At 46.9% G+C, this 21116-nt stretch overlaps 1 protein-coding gene across 1 annotated transcript in view; it reads left to right on the forward strand.

The window, feature by feature from the left end:
- NRG2 (neuregulin 2) overlaps positions 1–21116 on the forward strand; it is a 174114-nt gene that overhangs the window by 116679 nt on the left and 36319 nt on the right. Inside the window, exon 3 of the mRNA XM_074155711.1 lies at positions 6682–6800. Coding sequence (XP_074011812.1) covers positions 6682–6800 — 119 coding nt within the window. The remainder of the gene's footprint in view (positions 1–6681; positions 6801–21116) is intronic.

Raw genomic sequence — 21116 nt, forward strand, 5'->3', positions numbered from 1 at the left:
AGATGTTTTGCAGAGGTTTTGGAGGGGTAGTTCTCTGTCCATCTGAAGGTGCTATCCCTTTCCCATGACCTCTCTTCCCACACATGCTTTTACCTGCTCTGAGTATTTGGAGCCTGGCTCTGCTCATCTCCGTTCCTGTGCTCTGCACAGGGCTCCCGCCCCGACAGCTGCTTTTAGTATGGTACCTCCCTCTCCCATTCCCCTGATTCTTAAAAACTAATTGGCTTTGCTTTAAAGGCACTGTCAGGCCTTCCTATCCCCTTCTGGCAGTCCCTGAAGTTTTAGTCCTACCTCTCATTTGCCCAGCATATCATCCTCCATCTAATGTGTGACATGCTTCCAAACTAGGACCTCTGTGCCTTCTCCTCAGCAGCACTGGCCTCTCTTCTCCTCCCCACTACAGAGCAAGTTTGTGGTTTAGTTGCTGAGATAGTGAGACCTCGGCACACTGTCCTAGCTTCACACCTACCGGGAGTGTCTTCACTCTCTATTGAGGTCATATGCTCACACGCTCTTTGGGACAGGGATGTATCTGTTCCACATTTGGTGCTAGGAGGTCCTTGGCTCTTGGGAGGCTGCTTCTGTGAGATATCACAGGAAGCAGGCAAAGAACCTGCTCTGAGCTGGCCTCACAGTACTGCTCTAGGTTCTACTCTCAAAGAAATTCAAATCCTGGCATTGGGGTTGGTGGAAACATTTGTGGGATGGATCGATTGCCTTCAGTTCCAGGACAAGTAATAAAAGGAACCCTGCACTGACATTGGGTCTGCGCATCAGCCTTAACCCAAAACTCAGCTGTTGCATATTTATTGATTTCACGCCCTGGCAGCTGCCACAGACTTGCCTGGCACAAAGAACAGCAGCACAGAGGGGTTTGCCTCTCAACAGTGTGGCCACAAAGTCCACTCCAGGGACTGGAGTGGTTGCATTACGCTGCCTCTGCTGCCTTACACCTCTTCCTATTGTGGGAACATCCCTGGCAATTCTGTGATGCGGCCACAGGCTGAATTTGAGGATGGAGGGGGGTTGCACAAGTGACCCTGCTCTTTGTAGTGTACTTACTGATCTTTTCCCCCTCTGTTGACACTGCGTGACCCAGAAGGGACCAGTGTCAGCTCTGCAGAGTGAGGACTGGTTGAGTCTTCCTTTTAAAAGCAGCCTGTCCTAAGCCTGGGCACAGAGAGACAACAGCACTGCTGAGCAGAGAAGGGGCAAATCTGCTTTTCAGGTTAGAACAGCACTTTAATGTTGGGGGACAGGGGTAGGAGAGAGCAGACAGAAGGGGTCAGGGGATGGTTGTTCCTGTCCTGGGCACCCACCAAGGACATTAGCTGTCTTCCACGCCTGTTCGTCCACAGTCCCGGTGGGTCAAACACTGAGCGGGGCAGATGATGGTGTGAGGGGAATAGGAAGGAGGACTTTACCCATGGCAGAAGGGATGGTGGCCAAGCTGAAAAGTCTGAACCTTCCTGTCCTTACCCCTCTTATTTGATTGCTTTGCTTGAGGACATTTTTTTCTCCTCTTTTCTGTTTTCTGTTTCTGTAGCTAATCCTGAGCTACCCAGATCATGCCCTAGAGTGCACAGCAGCCAGCACAGGTCCACTTGTTTTTCTCAAGCACTGCAAAGCGCAGCTGGCTTGCCCAGCTCTGTTGTGCTGCTCTGTAACTGAAGGGCAGGGAAGACTGGGGTGGTTTCCATCTGGCTGTGCAGGGGAGAGGGTGCTCCTGGCTGCCACTTCTCTCCTGCTGGAGAGAGGTGCTTTGCCATGACCATCCCCACTCTGCTTTGCATTGCAGTGATCTCAGCTTCCTGATTTTACCTGACTGTGTGCTGGGGAAGATGAATGTGTTCCCTGAGGCCAGGGCACTGAAAGCGCCTGCTCCAGCCAGTGGGGCTTCCTGATGTTTGACAGTTGCTGGACAAAACTTCTTGAATGTAAGCTGAAGAATTGGATATTCTGAATCTTCTTGCCTGCTCTCTTAGGGCAAATGCCCCACCATGCAGATTGGCAGGACAGTATACAGGCACCAATTAAATCTTTGGCAGGAGTGTAAGCAGTACGTGTTATAGCAATTGCTGGCCTTTCTGCTCTCTGTAATATCAGTGTGCTTCCTGCTGCTGTCTCTCTGTGCAAACAGAGAGGAATGGAGTTAATAGGTAACCACAGCAGTGTATTCAGTGTGTTCTTTGCAAGGGTCATGTTTGGGAATCTCCATTTCCTAGAATCTCAGGTGCGTTTACTATGTGCAGTGTTCTTCATTGACAATTTAGGGGGCACATAGGGTGTAGTCTTCAAATTCTCTTCGCCAGCTAATTCCTTGTCCTCTTTATTACTTTATTTAGTAATAAAGAAGCTAGCTACTTTATTTTTAGGAGACTAATAAAATACTACAACAGTAGTAATACTAGAGCTATTTTTGTCCTGAACGGTGCAGAAGTGGCAGAACTCACATAGGGAGCACTGAATCCTCAGTGAAACATAGGTGTCTTGTGGCAGCTGCTCACACACTCTGAGATGAATGGCTTTGTGAGGAGATGACCTCGGAAGATGGTCCCATTTCCACTTGGCAGTAGGGAAGAGGAGAAAAATGATTCAAGCTTGACCAAAGTGATGGTGGGAACATGACTCCTGTCATGAAAAGTTCCTTCTTGGCTGAGATGAAGTGCCTGCTTCTTTTCCTCTGACTATACTGGAGGCCTCAGGGCCCAAGCTCACATTTAGATGTCTAACTCTGAGATGTCTAAATTACAGCAGAATGAGGCCCCCCTTCCCAGCCAGAATTTGCCAGGCTCTTTGTGTAGGCTGATCTCCCTTTTCCCATTGTAGTCTGGAGATTGGCACTGCAGAGGATGATTTACTCATCACTCCGATCTGCCCTCTGGGGGACTCTTTTCTCTTGGCCAGAAAGGTATTTTGGGGAATCTTCTTTTGGCCAGGCTGAAGGTCTCCTTGTGAATCCTATCCCCCAGAGCTTGCAGACAACATATTCCCCATGGCTTATTCCTCTACTGGCACTACAGGAGATAATTAGTGCATGGCTAAGTCATATGTGCTGAGGGTCAGAAAAGACAATGAAGCAGATTTTCCCCTGGAGTAAAGAAATGTCAACAGAGTTGCACTGCAGTGAAATGATGGGATCTGTCAGTGACCCTGGCCCTTTCACTGAACAAACAGCCCGGGGCAGTGCCTTCCTCCAGAAGAATGGCATCCCCTGGCAGCCAGGCACCCTTGTGAACACACATGGTAGGGCTTTCCCAGGGACTGGCGTCCCCAAGAGACATGCTGCCCAAAAGGGCAGCAGAGGACTTGATACAAAACTCCTGTGCACAACATAATTCCTTGTTCACTACTGCTTGGTATTTCTGTAAAAACATGCCTCAGCCCTCAAGTGAACAAAGTACCTGGCCTTGGGGGGGGGGGGGGCGCAGGAGGAAGAACACAAACTCAAAAAACCAATTTCCTAGGCAGTTTTGAGATATTTCAGTAGCACTTAGAGATAGTAAAATGCAACAAAGACAGGCTGGTCATCTTTGTCTTTGCCACACAAAGATCAAGCAAGGTCTACTCTCTTTTACGTCCTTCAGTTCTTCTAGTGCACAGGCATTATCTATGTGAATTAAAAGGTGCATGACTAATGCTGTGAAAGAAGGTATTTCTCCCGTTGTTTCAGTTCTTCCTTCAATAGGGAAATTCTCTTTATTGTGTCTATGGTCCCCATGAAAACTGTTCCTCTTTTGTACCCCTCACCTCTCTTCCCCCAAGTCAATTACCTGACATTATACAGCACAGTGTGGAGACCAAGAGTAGCTACACCATTGGTCTGAGGTATGAAAAGCAAGAAAAGGCTCTTGGTTTTTCAAGAGGATCTTACAGTCCAGGAGAATTTCAACAAAACATGATGGAAAATAAAAATAAGCTCTTCTGACAGACTTGTGCATTAAAACAAAATAATCCTCTTTGGTTTCACCTTGATGCTGATATGCTATAAATGCCAACATTGCTTTTTATTCTGCTCACATTCCTCTCCACTTCCAGGTAGCAGACCAAATGTCTCTAATCCTGTTCTTGGAGATGAATCTGTCAAGTGCGTCCCCTTTCATTAGCCTTTTGTGTCACTAATAACTTACTAATTTGTATCTTCGGGACTTAAACCCCTTTATCTGTAAAAGATCATGCACATAGGTGATATTCTAATGCTGTGGTGGATTTTTCCATTTACTACACACGGTGAAACCTGCTGTGCATATGAGGTTGCAATGCAGCCAATTATCATTAGAATATTCATTCTCTAAGCAATCCTGCTTCAGCAGGGGAGTTGGACTAGATGATCTATATGGTCCCTTCCAACTCTAAAAAAAATTCAGTGAAATTCAGTGAAATTTGTCCTCTGGTGGCTGAAGGCAGCGTGTTCATTAATGCTTTCAGCTCAGCACTGGCAGATAGCCTCGGCATGCTGGTGTGTGAGGGTGGTGTTTTCTACAGGACTTTGGGTTAGAGCCTCACTGTTTCAAGCTGCTGTCAAGGTGTGCTGCCTGCCTTTTCACTCTGCATTGCAGAAATAGCTACAAGCCTGTCATAGGGGTGGTTTATAAAACAAATGGTGTCTTCTGTCAGTGAGGGTTGAGACAGCTGAGAGAAAGTAATGGCTGTGCTGTCCTGGGGGCAGTCTGGTTGGACTTGCATGCGGTAGTACCAGGAGACCACCTTGCCCCTTGGCCAAGTGCTGGAATATGGTCCTGGACTGGACATTACAGCCCAACAGAGCCAACCCCCTTCTTCAGGTGCCCATCCTGTCTCCCCAGCAAGATGCAGAGCCCAATTGCCACTGGCCAGCAACAGGTTGTGGAGGTGCTTCAATGCTTTGCTGTCTCTTGGGTGCTGCTTGACTCCTAAGGCATCACAGCAGTGAGGACCACGATGCCCATGACTGTCACAGGTTGCTCGAAGAGACTTGAGAAAATTCACAGAAGTGTTCAGCACTGGGAGTCAAGGCAGCTTTGTACCGCTCTGAATCAGCCTGCTTGCTTAGGCACACAGGTTGGAACATGTTGGCCCAAATAACTGGCTTTGCACAGTGGATTAGGGGAGATCTAGGATTATAGGGATTCAAGAGATCTTTGCATACTGTCAACATCCATTTAAAAATTGCTCCACATGGGGCCTAAACTCGTGCAATTGAACCCTTGACCGCGTCCTGTAAAACAGGGCAGTGCCTGTATCCTGGGAGCTGTACCAAGTTGTCTCCAAGTGCTTTTAATTTACTAATATAGCTAGTGAGATGTTCATGCTGTGTCCTTGCGCTGTGCCTCCCAGTAGAACAGCATGTCAGGGTGTTAAAAAGATGCCAGTGTGCTTCTGTGAAGGACTTTCTATGGACGATGATTTGCACAGCCCAAAGAAAAGTCTTTTTCAGATGACCCATGTAACATTGCAAATATGTCCAAAGCTAATGATTATTTTCCACATAAAAGGAATTTTATTTGCCTTCAGTGACATAGGCCAGTGGGACCTCTTTCTAAAGCTGGCAGTGTTTCCAAGTCACTAAATAAAGTGACTGTATGACAGACCTGAGATAAAAGCTTGGGGTAGAAAGCAGAGAGATATACTCATAAGAAGAGTGCAGAGGGTGGGGTTTGATAAGATCACTAAAACAGAAGGAAATGTAGTAAAACAGAGGGCCTAATGTGTGAATCCCACTGTGGTCTCAGGAGTGGTATTCAGTGTGTGTTGAAGGCTCCTATAGATCTCTGTTAATTTAGGCAACAGAAGGCCTGTTAGTCAAAAAGACATCCCAGAGAATGAGACATCAGTCACAGCGGATGGGAAAGGCGATGCTCGTCTTCCCCATAGTGCTGCAGAGCTCTGCTGCAGAGCTGCTCCCCTTCCCATGAAGCAGAGGTTGTTAGGTGACACGGGCAATCATCACAAATATCGTCTTCTGCTCTTTTTAGGCGCTTCTGGCTGATAAGATGATGGTGTGTAGTTCAGCCTCACATGTTCGTAGTACACTGGAGTGCGTATATTTGGGGGAGACAAAGTGCTTGCCCTATTTGTTGGCTCAGATAAAGCTACAAGCTAGCTGTCTAGGTCAAAACACAGGGTTTTGATTTACAGGCTGGAAAGGGATGAGTCCCCCCCGACCCCACGGGTGTTTGCATTTGAGTGTGTGTCACTGCTGAACACAGCTGGTGAAGCACTGGGCTGCTCACCTTCTTTGCTGAGGAAGGTGCAGAACCATGCATCTCATCTCCACATCTCCATCTCGCAGGCAGATCCATCAGTAAAGTAGCTTTTCTCCAGTGCAGAAAGTCTATGTGTTGGGATGCTGGGACTCTTGGGCTCAATCCCTCACAAGACTTTCTGTGAGAATGAGGGCAGGTGTCAGGCCCAACCATGGCAACATGCTGAGAGCAGTGGGCTCAGAGGGAAATGTTCATTTAGGAGATGTTCATTTAGGAAATGTTCTTTTAGGAAAACCATTAGCTGGTTGTGATTCCTGGGAAGAGTCTCATCCAACTCCTGACCAGGCTTGAGTGTCTGTTCAGCCTGTGAGGTCAGGCAGCCCAGCCTCTCAAGAAGGGGTGAGATACTGGGCAGCATACCAGGGCCAGGAATGGTTATCAGTTCATGAGGATGGTTAGCAACCGAGTAAGAAATGTCTGCTGTACTTTTCAACAGAAAGATTTCCAGACTGCAGTTCAACAAGGTGAAGCTGGAAGATGCTGGGGAGTACAGCTGCGAAGCGGAGAACGTTTTAGGGAAAGACACCGCAAAAGGCAGCCTGAATGTGAAAAGTGGTAAGTGAAGAAGCCAGCAAATGTCTTGAGCTGTCTGCCATTCCAGCAGAAAGCAGGAGGTTCTGCACATGATCTGTCTTGTATTTTGTTTCCTGCTTTCAGGATATCGAGTAAAACAATCTTGGGAGATAAGAAAATGCAGCTTAGCATAAATGTTTATCATCTGTCACTGGCAATGTGGTTAATTTACATTTTAAATAAACTTACAGTCTATGTATTTTTTAAAAGGCGTAAGGAGGAAAGAAAGCCAGTGGGATTGACGTTTTCTTTTTTTAAAGAATTTCTGAGGAGCAAAACTCACCAGAAGACAAGTAATTAAACCATAGCTTTGTGATGAGTGAAGTTGCTTCTGGTTTTCATCCTAGAATGTGTGCTCCATCTCATAGAGCTCAGCGGATGGAGTGTGAGGTTAGGTGGTTTTATTATTATCTTGGCCATAGTAATTATATTGCTTAACACGATGGTTTGGATGCACCCTCCAGCTCAGAAAGTCCCTACAGTGGTTGCCAGGAGCCCAGAGGGTGTGACTGGGGGAGGGATAACTCTCTACAAGCTGTTTCCTAAGCTCTTCCTCCTGCCATTCACCACAGGCCGCTGCGGGAGCCTGGGCTCCGGGCCCTGCAGCCCTTTGGTGTCACCCTGCTTCTCTGTCGTGCTCTTAGTAGCATTAGTCAAATGTTAAGGAAGGTATCTTTCTTCTGCTGCTTTCTGGCATTATTTTCTCTATTAACCTCTGCCTCAGCAGCATTTGCAGTCCTGAATCTTTTATTCTGTGAGGCTGCAATATCACATACCCCCCGTCCCCAGTCCCTCTGTGCTTGCAGAGTCTGGAGAAAAGCCATGCATGTTCAGGCCTCCATGCCTTCATGCTTCACGTCCATGAGGTTAGCCCTACTGCTCTGCTTTGTTTCTGTCCGATCACGACAGGAAAGCTGTCAGGACAAGCTAGCTGAGGCGGTGCCACCCCTTTTTTTCTGACTCACGCTCTGGCTGTCCTGTCGCAACGTAACCTGCTCCTGTTTTGACTGGGAGCTGCACGTGCAACCCCCCGGCCCCACGTGCAACACGCACAGGCAGCGTGTCCCTGCCATCAGAGCCCTCTCTGCCCCCGCCGCTTGCCTCTCCCGGTCACCCCGTCTCGAGAGGGAGAGTGTGATTGAGCAGCACCCGTGGCAAGGCTCTGATCCTGCTTGCTGCTTGTGGCACCAGGAACATGGACATCAGGCCATGGGGTTGTCCAGCCGCCCTGTCCCACATGCAAAGTCAGTGGCAGCGTTTGTTGGGGTCTAATTCTTCCTCTGCAGGAGGACATGCTGTCTGGCAAGGACAGATGGTTGCTCTCAGTCGGGCCACGGTGGGTTTGAGGACACACCTGAGTTGCCCAAGAAATGTGTTGAGACCTGAAAAGCAACCAAGGAGACCCAAAGATCTGGCCTGTACCTTTTCCTAGCGGGAGCCACTGGCTGTGAGGCACTGCAGACCCAGTAGACTGCCTGTTGTGCCCTGCAGTCACAGTGCCTTGGTTAATCCATTTTCTAAGCTGCCTTGCAATTCCGCCCTTGGCTTGTCACTCGTAGCTGCTTGCACACCTTGCTGCTGCTGTTGCAGGTCACCCGGCAGGACAGCAGTTCAATGCTAGTTGTAGCCCCTTGCAAAGGTAAACAAGATGATGGTGATCGCTGTAGGCTTTCACAGCTCTGTCAACCACTTTGCACTCTGTTTTCACTTCCCCCTGGAGCTACCTGGAGCCAAGCAGCCTCGATCTGTGCCCAGGCACTTGCTGTCCTGGAGTCTCCCTCTTTCCTTACTGCTGGGCTCTCTTGGGACCTTGACAGCTTTCCTCACTTCTGCAAGCTCCCTTCTTCTGCATCATCTTTCAGTAGAAAACTTGTCAGGGCATCTCCTTGTCCCTGTCTGCTGTCTTCTGTCCCTGCCTGCATTCTTCTTCAGGCTCCTTAGCACTGATCCTGTTGTGGCTAAGTCTCAACACAGTGCTCTGTGAAGATCTAGGAGTTTATAACAATTAATCTGAGCAGACATGCAAGCTGGCCTCCACTAGGAGCCTTCCCCTCTCTCCCAGAAGCTCACTCCAGCTATTGCTGTTACTATATGTTCTACTGCTTTATATTCTTCTTTAGTGCTGCCCCATCCCTGTGAACCTGGTGCATCTTCCTGTGCTGGGCAGGCTGTCTGGGACTGGTGCTCTGGAACCAACTGCTGGAAGCATGCTTTCTGAACTGTATTGTTGCTGTGATACAGGCAGGTGAATCCAGGACTGGGAGAAAGTCCTGAGCTAACACCGCATCTTGTGGTACAGAGACACCAGGTCTGAGGACATCTCTGGGTGCCCCTGTAGAGAGGTGGCATGGCAAGAGGTGGCTGTTGAGGCTTGAGATGAGCGTTGTGGAGTGAAGCATCCTCAGCCCAACAGGCTGTTCCCCTCTGGGGGTGCAGAGGCCAGGGACGGAGGCTCCTGAGCCCACTGGAGTCCTGGCTGGCAGAGAAGGAGCTCACACATGAGACCCTCAGGCCCATGGATGTGAAAGTCTGAGATTCTGTCTCTGTTGGTAAAAATTTCTCAGCCTGATGAGGCAGCATTGCCGTTGCAAAGTACTCTTTGCTCTATTCCACTGCCACGTTTCAGTTTATACCATTTTCCAAAGAGCACCTTTTCAGCCATGCAGGTCTGTTGCAAATCACCAAAACCACCACACTGATGAGAGGTTTTCTTTAGAAAGAGAGTGGCTGCAGTGCAGCAACCCCTTGTCACTTAGAAAATGCCGATCAGCCAAACCCATCACCTCATCTCTCTTCTGCCATTCTGGTATTTCCACAAAATGGCCATTTCAGAAATAAATGCTTTTCCATTGAAAATCTTTGGGACGATGTCAGCTTCTGAGGAAATGCTTCTGGGCTTAGCCAAAACACATTGTGCATTGGTGCTATTGTCAGATTTTTATTACTTTGAGGTAAATAAGATGCTTTCTTAGAAAAAATGTCCCATTTCCCAGTTCTCTTTATTGAGTTGTCTAATACTGGTATCACAGGGGCATGAAGGCACAGCTGAGACGTGACTGTTTCAGACTCTTTTTTTCCTCAGAAAATTTCTAGGTACCTCCTTAACTGACACCCCCCTCCCCTATTTGCTAAACACTGCAGGAAAAATCAGACTTTTATAAAAAATTCTTTCTGCTTTTACCTTTTCATGGTGGTCTCACACCCTGCCTCTGACAGGGTGCTGCACGCACAGCGTAGGCTCTGGCGCTCTCTCCTTTGCGCGTCTAGGTGATGAGGGGCTTTGATCCAGAAGGGGCTGTTGCTGCTAGCGGGCTTGCATGGACTGTGGACATTGGACTTTCCCAGCATCCTGGTTTCTAAAGAGGAAATTGCTACATGTGCTCGGCTCCTGAATTGCCTTGGGCCATGGCCTTCATCTGTTTCCTGTTCCTCCATCTCTTGTACGAGCATTACTTTGTGCTGCAGAACCGCACATACTTCTGGGATGGAGGCTCTTCAGACGATCTCACCTTTTCTTAAACTCCACATTTTTCTTGCTGTCGTGTTCTGTGGTCCCGTCTTTGCACTCTCATGGCCGTCAGGGCTAAGAAAGCCTCCCACAGTTTCACTCAGCACCTGCCAGGTTAACTGTGAGCCATTTCTGCCTTTTTGTCATGACAGGGATCCTAGTGGCAGGAGGCCCATTACGGTAAGGGGATCGGCATGCCCTGTGCCGTCCCCTGCAGCGGCACTCGTTTATCTGCCTCTGTCACCCAGTTGCCCATCTGAGTGTATTCTAACCGGTACTAACATGTTGACCACCACCCCAATCTGCACCACCCAGCAGCACCCGCTCTTCTCCTCTTCCCTGCAGTAGCTAAGCCCACTCTTCTCTGCTCAAAATAGATATTTTGTTCACTACTTTCTTACCTTAATTTCCCCAGGAACAACGAAAGCACCACAAGTCTTACCAGCCTCAGAAACTAAAATAGTTGTTATGGAAGAAGAGTGTAAGTACCTCTCCCTCTACTCCCCCCGTATAGCTTCCTTCCCCTTATTTGTTTTGTTTTTATAGACATTTTGCATAAATGCTTTGTTGCCTCCTGGAATCTTCTTTAATCGCTACTTCTCTTTGATTTCTCCGAAAGCCACTGATCTTTCTCTAGATCTTTCAAAAATTATGATTTATTTTTCTGGTGTCTATCTTAGAGAGGGAAAGGTTGATAACTATTGCAATGATAACTTGAAAAGCATGTTAACTTAAAATTGCAGATGGATTTTAAGCCTTCCCATCTTTTTCAATACATGGTTTTATTGATACTTGTAAGATGTGCTTGTTATGGTCTTTGATTTAGCAGAGTTTTTTTGTTGGTTTCTTCTTTGGGTTTGGTTTTTTATTTTTAAGGACAGGTGAGAAAACCAAAAGAGACTATAGGAAAAAGAAGAAAAAAGATGTGAGTCTTCTAAGCATAAGTCCTAAGAAAATTGCAGCAAATACATCTGCGTCCTGCCATCACATTTTTCCTTGAGTCTGCAGAAAGCAAGAATAGATTTCTGAAAATGTTTAATTTGATTTAAAGTGGTGGAAGTGCTTTTTAGCATTCCCTCCTATTCCGTTGTCACAAATGGAGTAGAAAATGGCCACACAAAAATACGAATCAAAGCATTTATACAAGTGCATACAAGGTGCCTGGCTGTTGGTTCAGCTCTTTCTGGTGGAGGGCATTTTTTCTATGCCTGAGGGTGTCTCCCTGCTGGGGGACACTGTGCCACCCATGCAGCATCATCACGCTGGAGAGACCACCAGGATCCCGTCCAAACCAGCAGGCACGTGGAGAACCGAGGAGCAGGCGGTTATTTTGAGATCTGTATTTCCATTCCAGCTGCTGATACTCAGGACTGACAGCGCAGAGGCTCTGCCTCTCTGTTGACAATTCTGCTTTGCAGATTTCTGTGGGGATGTTTCCTCCTTGGAAAGCTTAATCTTTTATGATTTTAAAGGGAATCTGATTGCAGCCACAGCAGGGACTGACCAGGTATCCTTTAAAAGCTTTTCTGATTAGAAAACTGCCCTTAAAGTTTGCACATGTTGTACTTAGCCTTCCACTGCACTGGGGACATCATGTGGAGATGCAGCACCATTAATCCAATGATCATCCTTCCCCAGGATTTTTCCTTTGTGTTCACCAGCACAGATACACACTACATGTTTGCATTGCATTACATATATACTGTTTTCACTAAAAGCCAAATTTCAGCAATAGAAAGGATACTAGCAAAATGCCCTGTGGTTTGCACAGAAGTTTCTCCATTTGTAAAACTTCTTTCCTCTGTGGGAACATCATCCTTGACTGTCTGTTTTTGTCTTAATGATGTGAAGAGATGGTAAAGTCTCCAGAGTTATAGTTGTAATTGACTTTTTCCTTCACATTCCCTTTTTATGATCTCTCTCAGTTGGTACCTGAATAACACATAGTCCCCCTGATTTTTATGGTTACTGATGATCTATCATAGACATATGCGTAACACATGGTTATATGGCAATGAAGATGTGAGGTGGGATGATCTGGAAAGCTGACAACTATCTCATTCTTGTAAAATTCTTGCATTTCTTTTCAATATCTGTATTCAAAAGCTTGCCTGGCACTTGTAGGTTGTCCCACCTCTCATTGTTTCACTGAATGGTTGTAAACGATTCACTGGATTTTAAACACGGTAGTGAGAAAGCACTGTGCAAACTTGGTGGTAGCTGCAGTTCTCTGGGAAAGGAGGGACTGCCTCACACAGGCAGCTTGGTCACGGTGCTTGGTCACTCCTGTTTGTCTCCTGGTGTGAGGCAGGCATCTTACCAGGTAGACTGGAAAAGAGTGTCACACCTCAAGAAACTCACTGTTATCTCCGTGGCCCAGACAGTCCCTATGGGCAAGGGGATAAAACCCCATCACGCCAAGCCCCACATGCCTCGCCCCCTGCAGCCCTGTTGCTCCTGGTGTGTATATATATCACATATTTTCCCCTTGGAGTACTGTTAAAGACTTTCTTACCACCTCTAAGTGTAGCTACTAGCAAAACCTGCCACATTCTGAATCACCCCTGCCTTCCTTCCTCCTCCTCTTCTCCAGTGGCCACAGACCTCTGGACACTGCTGCATCCTTGACACAAGTCAGGGTTACACACCAGACAGCACTCAAAATGTGGCCCAGGTCTCCAAGGTGTTCTGTCTTCTTTCTTGGGTAACTTTTTTCTCTGGAAGTGTATTTTTTGATCCACTACTTTCCATCTGAGCACTTTCCCATGCCTAGCTGGCACCTGACACGAGGCTACAGAGTGCAAGGAGACAGGTTGATACCATAGGTTGTTGGAAACATCAGCATTGTTATGATGAAGTGCATGAGATGTCTTCTCCAGTTCCTGTTCCACTTCCCTACATGCTGGCTGGAGCAGGACCTCTGGAACAGGACCCCCCCTTGACAGGGCCACTGTTTGATAAGGGCCTAACAGATCTGATGACAGTATGGAGAAACCCAAGGATCTCATGGTGTTTTCTGGTGTAGAGACAAACCTGATACCAGTCTGTATCTGGGACCAAAGACTTGGAGAGATCTGGGATCTGATGGTGCTGCATTTTGAGAGCTGTCTGGATTCAAGTCTTCCTTGCATTCTTGTCCAGCCTATGTGGATGCAACCTTATACTTGGGGTGAGTACTGGGACCTGCCAGACAGAAAGCTGGGTTTCCTGATGCCCCCACTACATGGTATGTGCATGGCATGGGGTACCACTCAGCTTCATTCAGTGGTATGGACACCTTCAGATGAGCTAGAGCCATTTAGAAGATGTAACAAGCTGTACCATGGTCTGCGATGACCATGTGGACCAAAGCTGGTGTTAAGATTGACACTACACAGTGTCAAGCTAGGCTCTGAGGGCCAGATTCGGAAAGGAAATCTGATATCTGGGAAAGTCTTTCCATAATGCTGCATATTTTGACATGGTAACACAGTACTTTCCTCTGAGTATATGTGTTTGAGCACTGTCAGACTAGATCAGCCATAGAGATGGTTTCTTCAGAAAGCACTGGGGCTCAAAAGAGAAGACATGCCTACTACTCTTACCAAGAAATCTTCCTGTTGAACCCAGTAAGCAGGAAGTAGTTGCAGTAGCCTCATCCATAGTGGAAGATTGTTAAATAAGACATGCTGTCTTGTGTTTGTCACAGGCTAAGGTTGTGCAGTTGGGTGCTCACAGGAAGGAATTTGCAGCGATGGGGTAACTTGATCATGTGCCCTGATGCAGAGAGAAAGGTCCTTTATGCTCATTTCAACATCCAGAGAACTCAAAATGGTAACGTGATCCTGTTACTGTGCAGCCTGAAGCAGCTAAATAGGGTCAGGAGTCTGGCTACAGACCTGCTTGGTAAACAGAATAGGAATCAGTGTCAAAGTTTAGAAACATTTTGATGGCGGCAAAAATGGAAGAAGGTGCAGAGGAATCTGTAGAGCATTCTGAGATGGAAGGTTTATGCAGGACAAAGATACTAAAAGCTTACCTAAGTTTCATTTTTTTAAAGGTAAGATAATATTTGAAATCTCTGAAAAGGTCAGGTAATCCCTTTTGCTTGTTTTCTGCTGTTGAGTTCTCCTCTAGTTTATTTCCTTGACTTCAACAAACAGGCAAAGTCTGGAGGGTAAAAAGAGGATACAGGCTCGCTGGAAGAAGCGTGGTTTTGATACTCTCTGTATACTAGAGGATCCTCCAGTGTTGGGCAGATGCTCTAAACCAACATGTGGGGCATTGCAGCTGCTCACCTGGGCTCTGCTCATGCCCTTTGTCTGGGTCACCATCTAGCTAATCTGGTTGAGTGCTTTTACTTTACCAGCCTGTGTAGGCTGGCAGCGCTGGGTGGTCTGTCTAATCTCTACAGACACTCTGCAGCAGAGATAGGTTTGGGATCAGATGAGAACATGAAAGAGGGAGAAAGAGCAGGAGATGTAGTGCTGAGTTGTGGTGGTGGGAACATGAGGACTGGGCACCTGTGAGGCACCTGAATGAAAGCCGGGCTCTCAAAAATCTGGATTGATTTTTGGGGCCTTTATTTCAGCTGCTGGGGATCACAAGCCCTCCCTGGAGTCTCTTTAGAGATCCCTGTGGGCGGGTAGGTGAAACAGCCCTTCTTTGTCCAATTAAGTTTAACTCTACACACACCAATTTGGGTCCACAGATTTCATACCTCTCATGTTGGTGGTGTCATTGGACTTAAGTTTGTCAACTAATTGGTTTAGACTCATTCAGGCTCTCCCTCTCCCATTTAATACCTTCCCCAATGCTTAGCATGGCTGGCTGTTGGAAATATTTTCCTTGCATTCTCTCTCCCAGGTGGCATAGGTCTGCTGGACTCGCATGATTACAGTGGCTCACTGATGGCTTTACTGTGATGTGGTTTATAAGTCACATCTAGTCACATCCAGTTGAACTGAAGCTTCAGCAAATACTATAGTAGTACATGACATGTAATTAAAGTTCAGCCAATTCCCCCAAACGTTCTCTCAAGTCCAGTCTGGCATGGCCTTTACGGGGTGACTATGGCTGACCTGCATGTTAATTGGCTGGTCAGTCTCTGGTCACTCTATTCTGAAGGCACTGTGCTGTCCTGGAGCCAACAACGCTACAAATGGGAGCGTGGTGTAGTTAATTTGGAGTTGAAGGGTGTCCAGCCAGCCCAGACCATGGCTAGAACAGACAGAAGGCACTCCACCAAGGGCCGTGCAGACAGACCGGTTTTCAATATTAGACTAAAAATAAGTTCTGGTGTGGCCTTTGCTCAGATAATTTAAAACCCACAACTGGAGGTGTGGCTGATAATTGCCTGAGCAATTGCGTGCAAAGTGAGCCTGCACGCACACAGGCGTGATGCCTTGAGGTGTACGTGTTGGAGATCTTGCTGTCGGTCTGCAGAGAGCTGTGCCTGTCTGCTGTCAGGTCCCAGTCATTGCTTATTTTTTGCATACTGTATTTTTAAAGTAGCTATCACATCTACTACTCTCGATGCAATGGAACGACAGGCCATTGTGACTCTGCACGCAAAGATGGGCAGTATGGAGTAAAGCATAGGATGGAAGCTGATGTCCCCTGGAAGAACTGAGGTTGTAAGCCCAGCATTCAGAGCAGGAGGCTGTGTTCCAGGAGATCTGCTCTATCTGACTCCATTGTGTGATCCTGGCATGTTGCTTCACTTCTTGGGCTTCAGCTGTCCCACCTGCAAACCATTCGTGCTGGCACTGGCCCTGCAAAAGCTCTTTAGGTTGTTGAGCAAATCCCCTCATTGAAGTATCATGTTGCTGCTATTACAATTCATGATGGGGATTTGGGAAAATAAAATGCTGCAGTACTAATGTGCATTCTGTGACTCTTGTGGTAGAGAAAAGCATAGGAAGGGCTCCTTCATAAAGCTGGAGAGATCAGCCTGGAGGAACAACCAGAAGCTTTGTAATAACACAGGACTTTGCCCCTGCAATAGCTACTTGTCCTATGGAGACAGGCAGTCCCTTGGCGCTCAGGAACCTTTCAACTTGCTCCTCAGTGAAACACTTGAGCAGTGCAGATGGGAGACATAGGGAGTGCTGCGTGTGTTGGTTTGATCAGCAATATCTGATGCTCTGAGATGAGCGTCCTGCAGTCTGGCATTGTATTTTGGGGTCAACTTCTATCCTGCAGCTATTGATCCTCATGATCCCCTCAGGAACTGGGAACATAATTCCAGCAGGATCTATTTCAGTAAAATACAGGGGTAAATATTGGGTCATTTCCAAATGAATAAACACACAGGAACAGAATTTTTATGAGCTTCAGAGTCTCCAGTCTGCACAGGCCCTTCTGATTCTATGTACAGAAGGCAGCAGTGAGCATCCAGCCTCTCTTCAGGTTTATTAAGAGAAGAGAGCATCGTACCAAATGTACAGAAATCTGCCACAGAGAGAATGGTTAGGATCAACAGCCCCTCAGTGTATTAATCAGTGTAAATCATGGATTTAGTATGGCTCACGCCAGGATTACAGTGCTACAACTAAGGAATAGCTTGGCCAGACACCTTCTCATCCATGTTATTCTGACAAGCAGTTGAATGAACTCGGTTGAGAGGAACCCCAGCAATTCTGTGTTTTATCTGTGAGTACATAAGGCGTATACAGAGCAGGCAATTTGTATACACTCTCCAACCAGCTGAGTTCATCTGTCTGACTGAATGTCTAAATATTGAGAGAATGAAGTGTCTGTACTCTATGAACCCACCAGTCAAAGTTATTTATAAAAAAAAAAAAAAAAAAGGAACAGCGAAACTATTGCTGTCTCCCTGCTCTCCTCGACAGTAGCTGTAGTTTGTGAAAAATTAACTATAATTTATAGCCCAAGCTGCAATAATTAACTCTTTGCAGGGGGACTATTTCACCAGATTTCTGAGAACAGGGTAGTGAGCTGTCTTCAAAGGTTAAATGACATGCATGTTAGGAATTGTGTAAGAATCCCTGCACAATCATTAATGGCCTTTCTGCATAGATGGATTGTGTGAAGGGAAGTCCACATGGCAATGTCAGTGCCCGTGGCTCTCCTCTCGATTGCCCTGCCATTGATGTTAGTCCCAAGTAACCTAGGTGTGTGGTAGAAAATAGACACTCTAAATGACTACAGTGTTCTGAATGTCTCATGTGTTTACGCTGCACTGTCATCACTGACTGGGACAACAACAATAAAGCTTGGCTTCAGATCCTTCACAATCACGTCTATCAAGAGGCAGCCTTCTTTTCCCCGTCCTCACCTCCTTATTCCCTTCTGCTTTGTTCTCAGCCTGGGGCTGAGACCAGCTGGAGATCTGACCTGCTGATGGGTGAGTTGCTCCAGGCCTTCTTCCACCTTGCAGGAGCTTTGTGACCAGTTTGCCTGTGTGTTTGCAGAGATCCCTGTCTCAGGGGCACCTTGCTTATTCCCATTGGTCTAATTTCACCATTTATTTTCTGTAGGCTTGCCCCATGCACACTCCCTGTTTCCGGCTCTTAATTGATTGAAGTACTTGAGGCAGTTGTTAATGCACAAACCCCCTCATCATCTCCCACTGCCTTCATGGGAGTCTCTTTCCATTCAGAGCGCAGCTGGCACCCAAAACTGCTCCCTTGCTTGTTCAGATCTCCATTTATCTCTGTGATTTTACAACCTTCCAAGTCATTTGGGGTAGATGGAGTTGTGTTGGAGGCTGAATGAAGGACATTCTACCACACTAGCCAACAGGGTGTAAAATCTGTCTGGTACTATGTGAAAGTTATGGTAAAATAGCTGTGGGAAGTAATTTCTGGATCACCAGGCACACCTGAGTGGTGTTTGGAGTGGAGGTGAATGAACATGCATGACTGCAAATAAACTGTACTTGAGGCTCATTTTACCAACATCAGTCATCAAACTGCAGATGACTCAGGACCAGTTAGATATTTGTTAAAGTATTTCCAGTGGCCCAGGCAGATGGGGGAATACAGCTAAATATGAAATAACTCACAATGGAGTCACTTGTGAATCTGGGAATTATCCTGTTAGTATGGTGGAAACCCAGTGAAATCTCCCTTGGCCTCATGCTTCAAAGTGCTTGTCTGTGATCTGCAGCCACATGTTGTCAAAGGGGGCCACATTTAAATGCAGGCACATTTTCTTAGTGAGACATTTTGCTTCCCTCTGTTCCCCCCACCAGAGCTGCTTTCTGAGTTGGAAGGTCTCTCTATCCTTGCTCCCAAACTAGTTGCAGCTTCTGCCCTCATAAACATGAAGTCCCAGCTGCAGCAACATCCCAGAGCAATCAGGCACCTTGGGAGACTCTGTACTCCATGTTACCATGGACGGGTGAGATTTCACGGTTATAATAGATAAAGACCTGTATTCAGTACATCAGAACTCAAAATGAACATTTGGAGTTACTATGAATGGAATAGAGAACAAACCAGGGTGACACAAGTACCATGTGTGCAGGATGGTCTCACCACCTCCAAAGGGAAAAACAGAACCAGAGATGGCATGAGAAGGTACTGCAGCCAGATCAACCTCTGTATAAGAAGCTACCGAAGAGATCATTGCTTTCCAGCTGGGGAAGGAGATGCTGGCTGTGCCTGTAAAGCCACAGGTAGCAGCGGGAAATGAGTGGGGGTGATCACTATTTTTTCTAATACAAGAGCTAGAGAGGGGCAGGTTTAAAGAAGTAAACAGAGATGCATCTTTGCACCCTGTGTGCATAACACTGGAGCTCGTCACAAATGTTGTGGATGCTACAAGATTAGATTTGTTCAAACAGCAACTAGACACGTTCGTGGAAGATAAATCCATCAAAAGCTGTTAAGTTGAGAGACGCTGTAGCTGACTTAGGTTGTCTCTGAACTGCTCATGTTAGACAACTAGAAGAAAATTATCACTGCATGCTCTTGCTGATCTTCGTCCTTAAGCATTGCCTATTGACCGCTGTCGGGGACCAAAGAGGGCTTTGGTTTGACCAGTACTGCTCAGCTTATAGTCTTGTAATGGCCTGTATTTCATGACACTTCTCAGCAGGGAGCTGGGCTGACTACGTCTTTTTGTAGCCTTTGCTACATCTCTGCTGCCAACAAATGGACCAGAGTAATACGAGTCTGTGATTCAGTTTTAAAACACTTTGTGCTTCTTTGGGAGAAAAGGCACAGTATTTGCAGGATTTAAAAGATAACGACGTTAACAAGATGCTTCTAAGAGAACTCTTCAACGACATATTTCTCTGACAGGCATAGCTCTGTTGACAGCTTGCTTTCTAGAAGTGCACAACATGCATGTCCCAGCCCTCATTCATGTCAGTCTCTTTTATTTGTTTAAAAGGAACAAAATTATTTATATGGGATGAAAAACCCATGCAATCTCTAGCTGGTCAGCATGGTAATCCAGTCTGGTATCACAACATCACACAGCACTGCATCTTCCCGTCCACCTTTTCTGGTGGAAAGCGTATCTTTTATCTGAGGTGCTTTCCAAGGGGAGGTTTCTGGGCTCTGTTTTTATTTCTGCCTCTCTGCTCCTCCCTTACTGTGGGAAGGCTCGCTCCAGAATCCTTTCCTATAGGATACGTGATGTGAGACTTTGCCAGAGGGATCGTTTTGCTTGCTAGCAACTGGTACATTTGATGGTTGCAGGGATGACTACTTCCTGCAGGCTGAGCTTGCTCTTCATCGACATGCCTTTCAGTTTGCACCAGTGCTTTGGTTCATAAGTTTCAGTGCTCCCTGATCTGATGGCACACTTGCAGCTTTAACAGAGACCTCTTCATTGCAGAGTTTTAAGGTACTGTAAAAGCCTGCAAGAACTTCAAACCGAGTTCCCACGCTGCGTGCTGGCCTGGCAGCTCTCGGGAACTGTTGGAAGGGACAGCAGCTGTCTTCTCTGTACCTGCTGCCCTGCAATTTCCACACTTATCTGACAGGTCCTTGCTTGCCCTTCCGCTGCTCCTGCCTCCTCAGGACTGGCCCATCCAGCCCCGAGAGAGCAGCAGAGCCGAGCCGGCAGCTCCTGCCCGCCTGGCAGCCTGCGCCGCCTGCAGCTTCCCATGCACGTGCGTGGGGAAGCCCATGGACATCTACATTTTAGGACACAGCTGCGTGGTGCCAGATTAGGTCTTATCCTCATGCTCTTTTTTAAAATGGCATTTGGTTTTAAGGCTTGGTTTAAGTGGCTGGATCAAGCAATAACTAAAGGGGAGGCCTTGCAAAGGAAGTCCAGGTGCTATCACACACAGGTAGAGCTCCTCCAGCCTGAACCCACAGCTCTCCACTGGCCCTAGAAGAAATGTGCGACTATCTTGTAAAGGTATAAATTATACAGACTTGTTACAAAGCCATTACAATGACTTTGGCTTCTAGTTCCCATTAATCTTAACAGGAAGGGAGCGCTGAATTTCCCTACAGAAGTTTGGGAGTTTTCCTATTTGAGGGTTTTTTTGCAAGGACTTCTTTGGTGGCTTGGTCAAATCACGTCTGCTCTAAACCCCAGCATACACTCCGGTATGTGTACCCGGCTCTGCACATTTGGCTCCCAGCTGGCGGGTGTTACATGCCCTAGGAGGGGAGCAGCTATTTGCTGTCCCAGGACCATTTGCATCTTTGCTCTTGGGGGGTCTTTGCTGTGTGTATGCTTGGACTTGGTGATCTCAGAGGTCCTTTCCAACCATTAAGATTCTGTGATTCTGTCTTTGCTGAAGTATTTGCCATGTCTGGTTTGCAGAGCACTTTGGGACAGCTTGCTCTGCCCTGGAAGATCTGTGCAAAGACAACCCC

The sequence above is a fragment of the Numenius arquata genome, chromosome 11, assembly GCF_964106895.1.
Source record: "Numenius arquata chromosome 11, bNumArq3.hap1.1, whole genome shotgun sequence".
Classification (NCBI taxonomy): Eukaryota; Metazoa; Chordata; class Aves; order Charadriiformes; family Scolopacidae; genus Numenius; species Numenius arquata.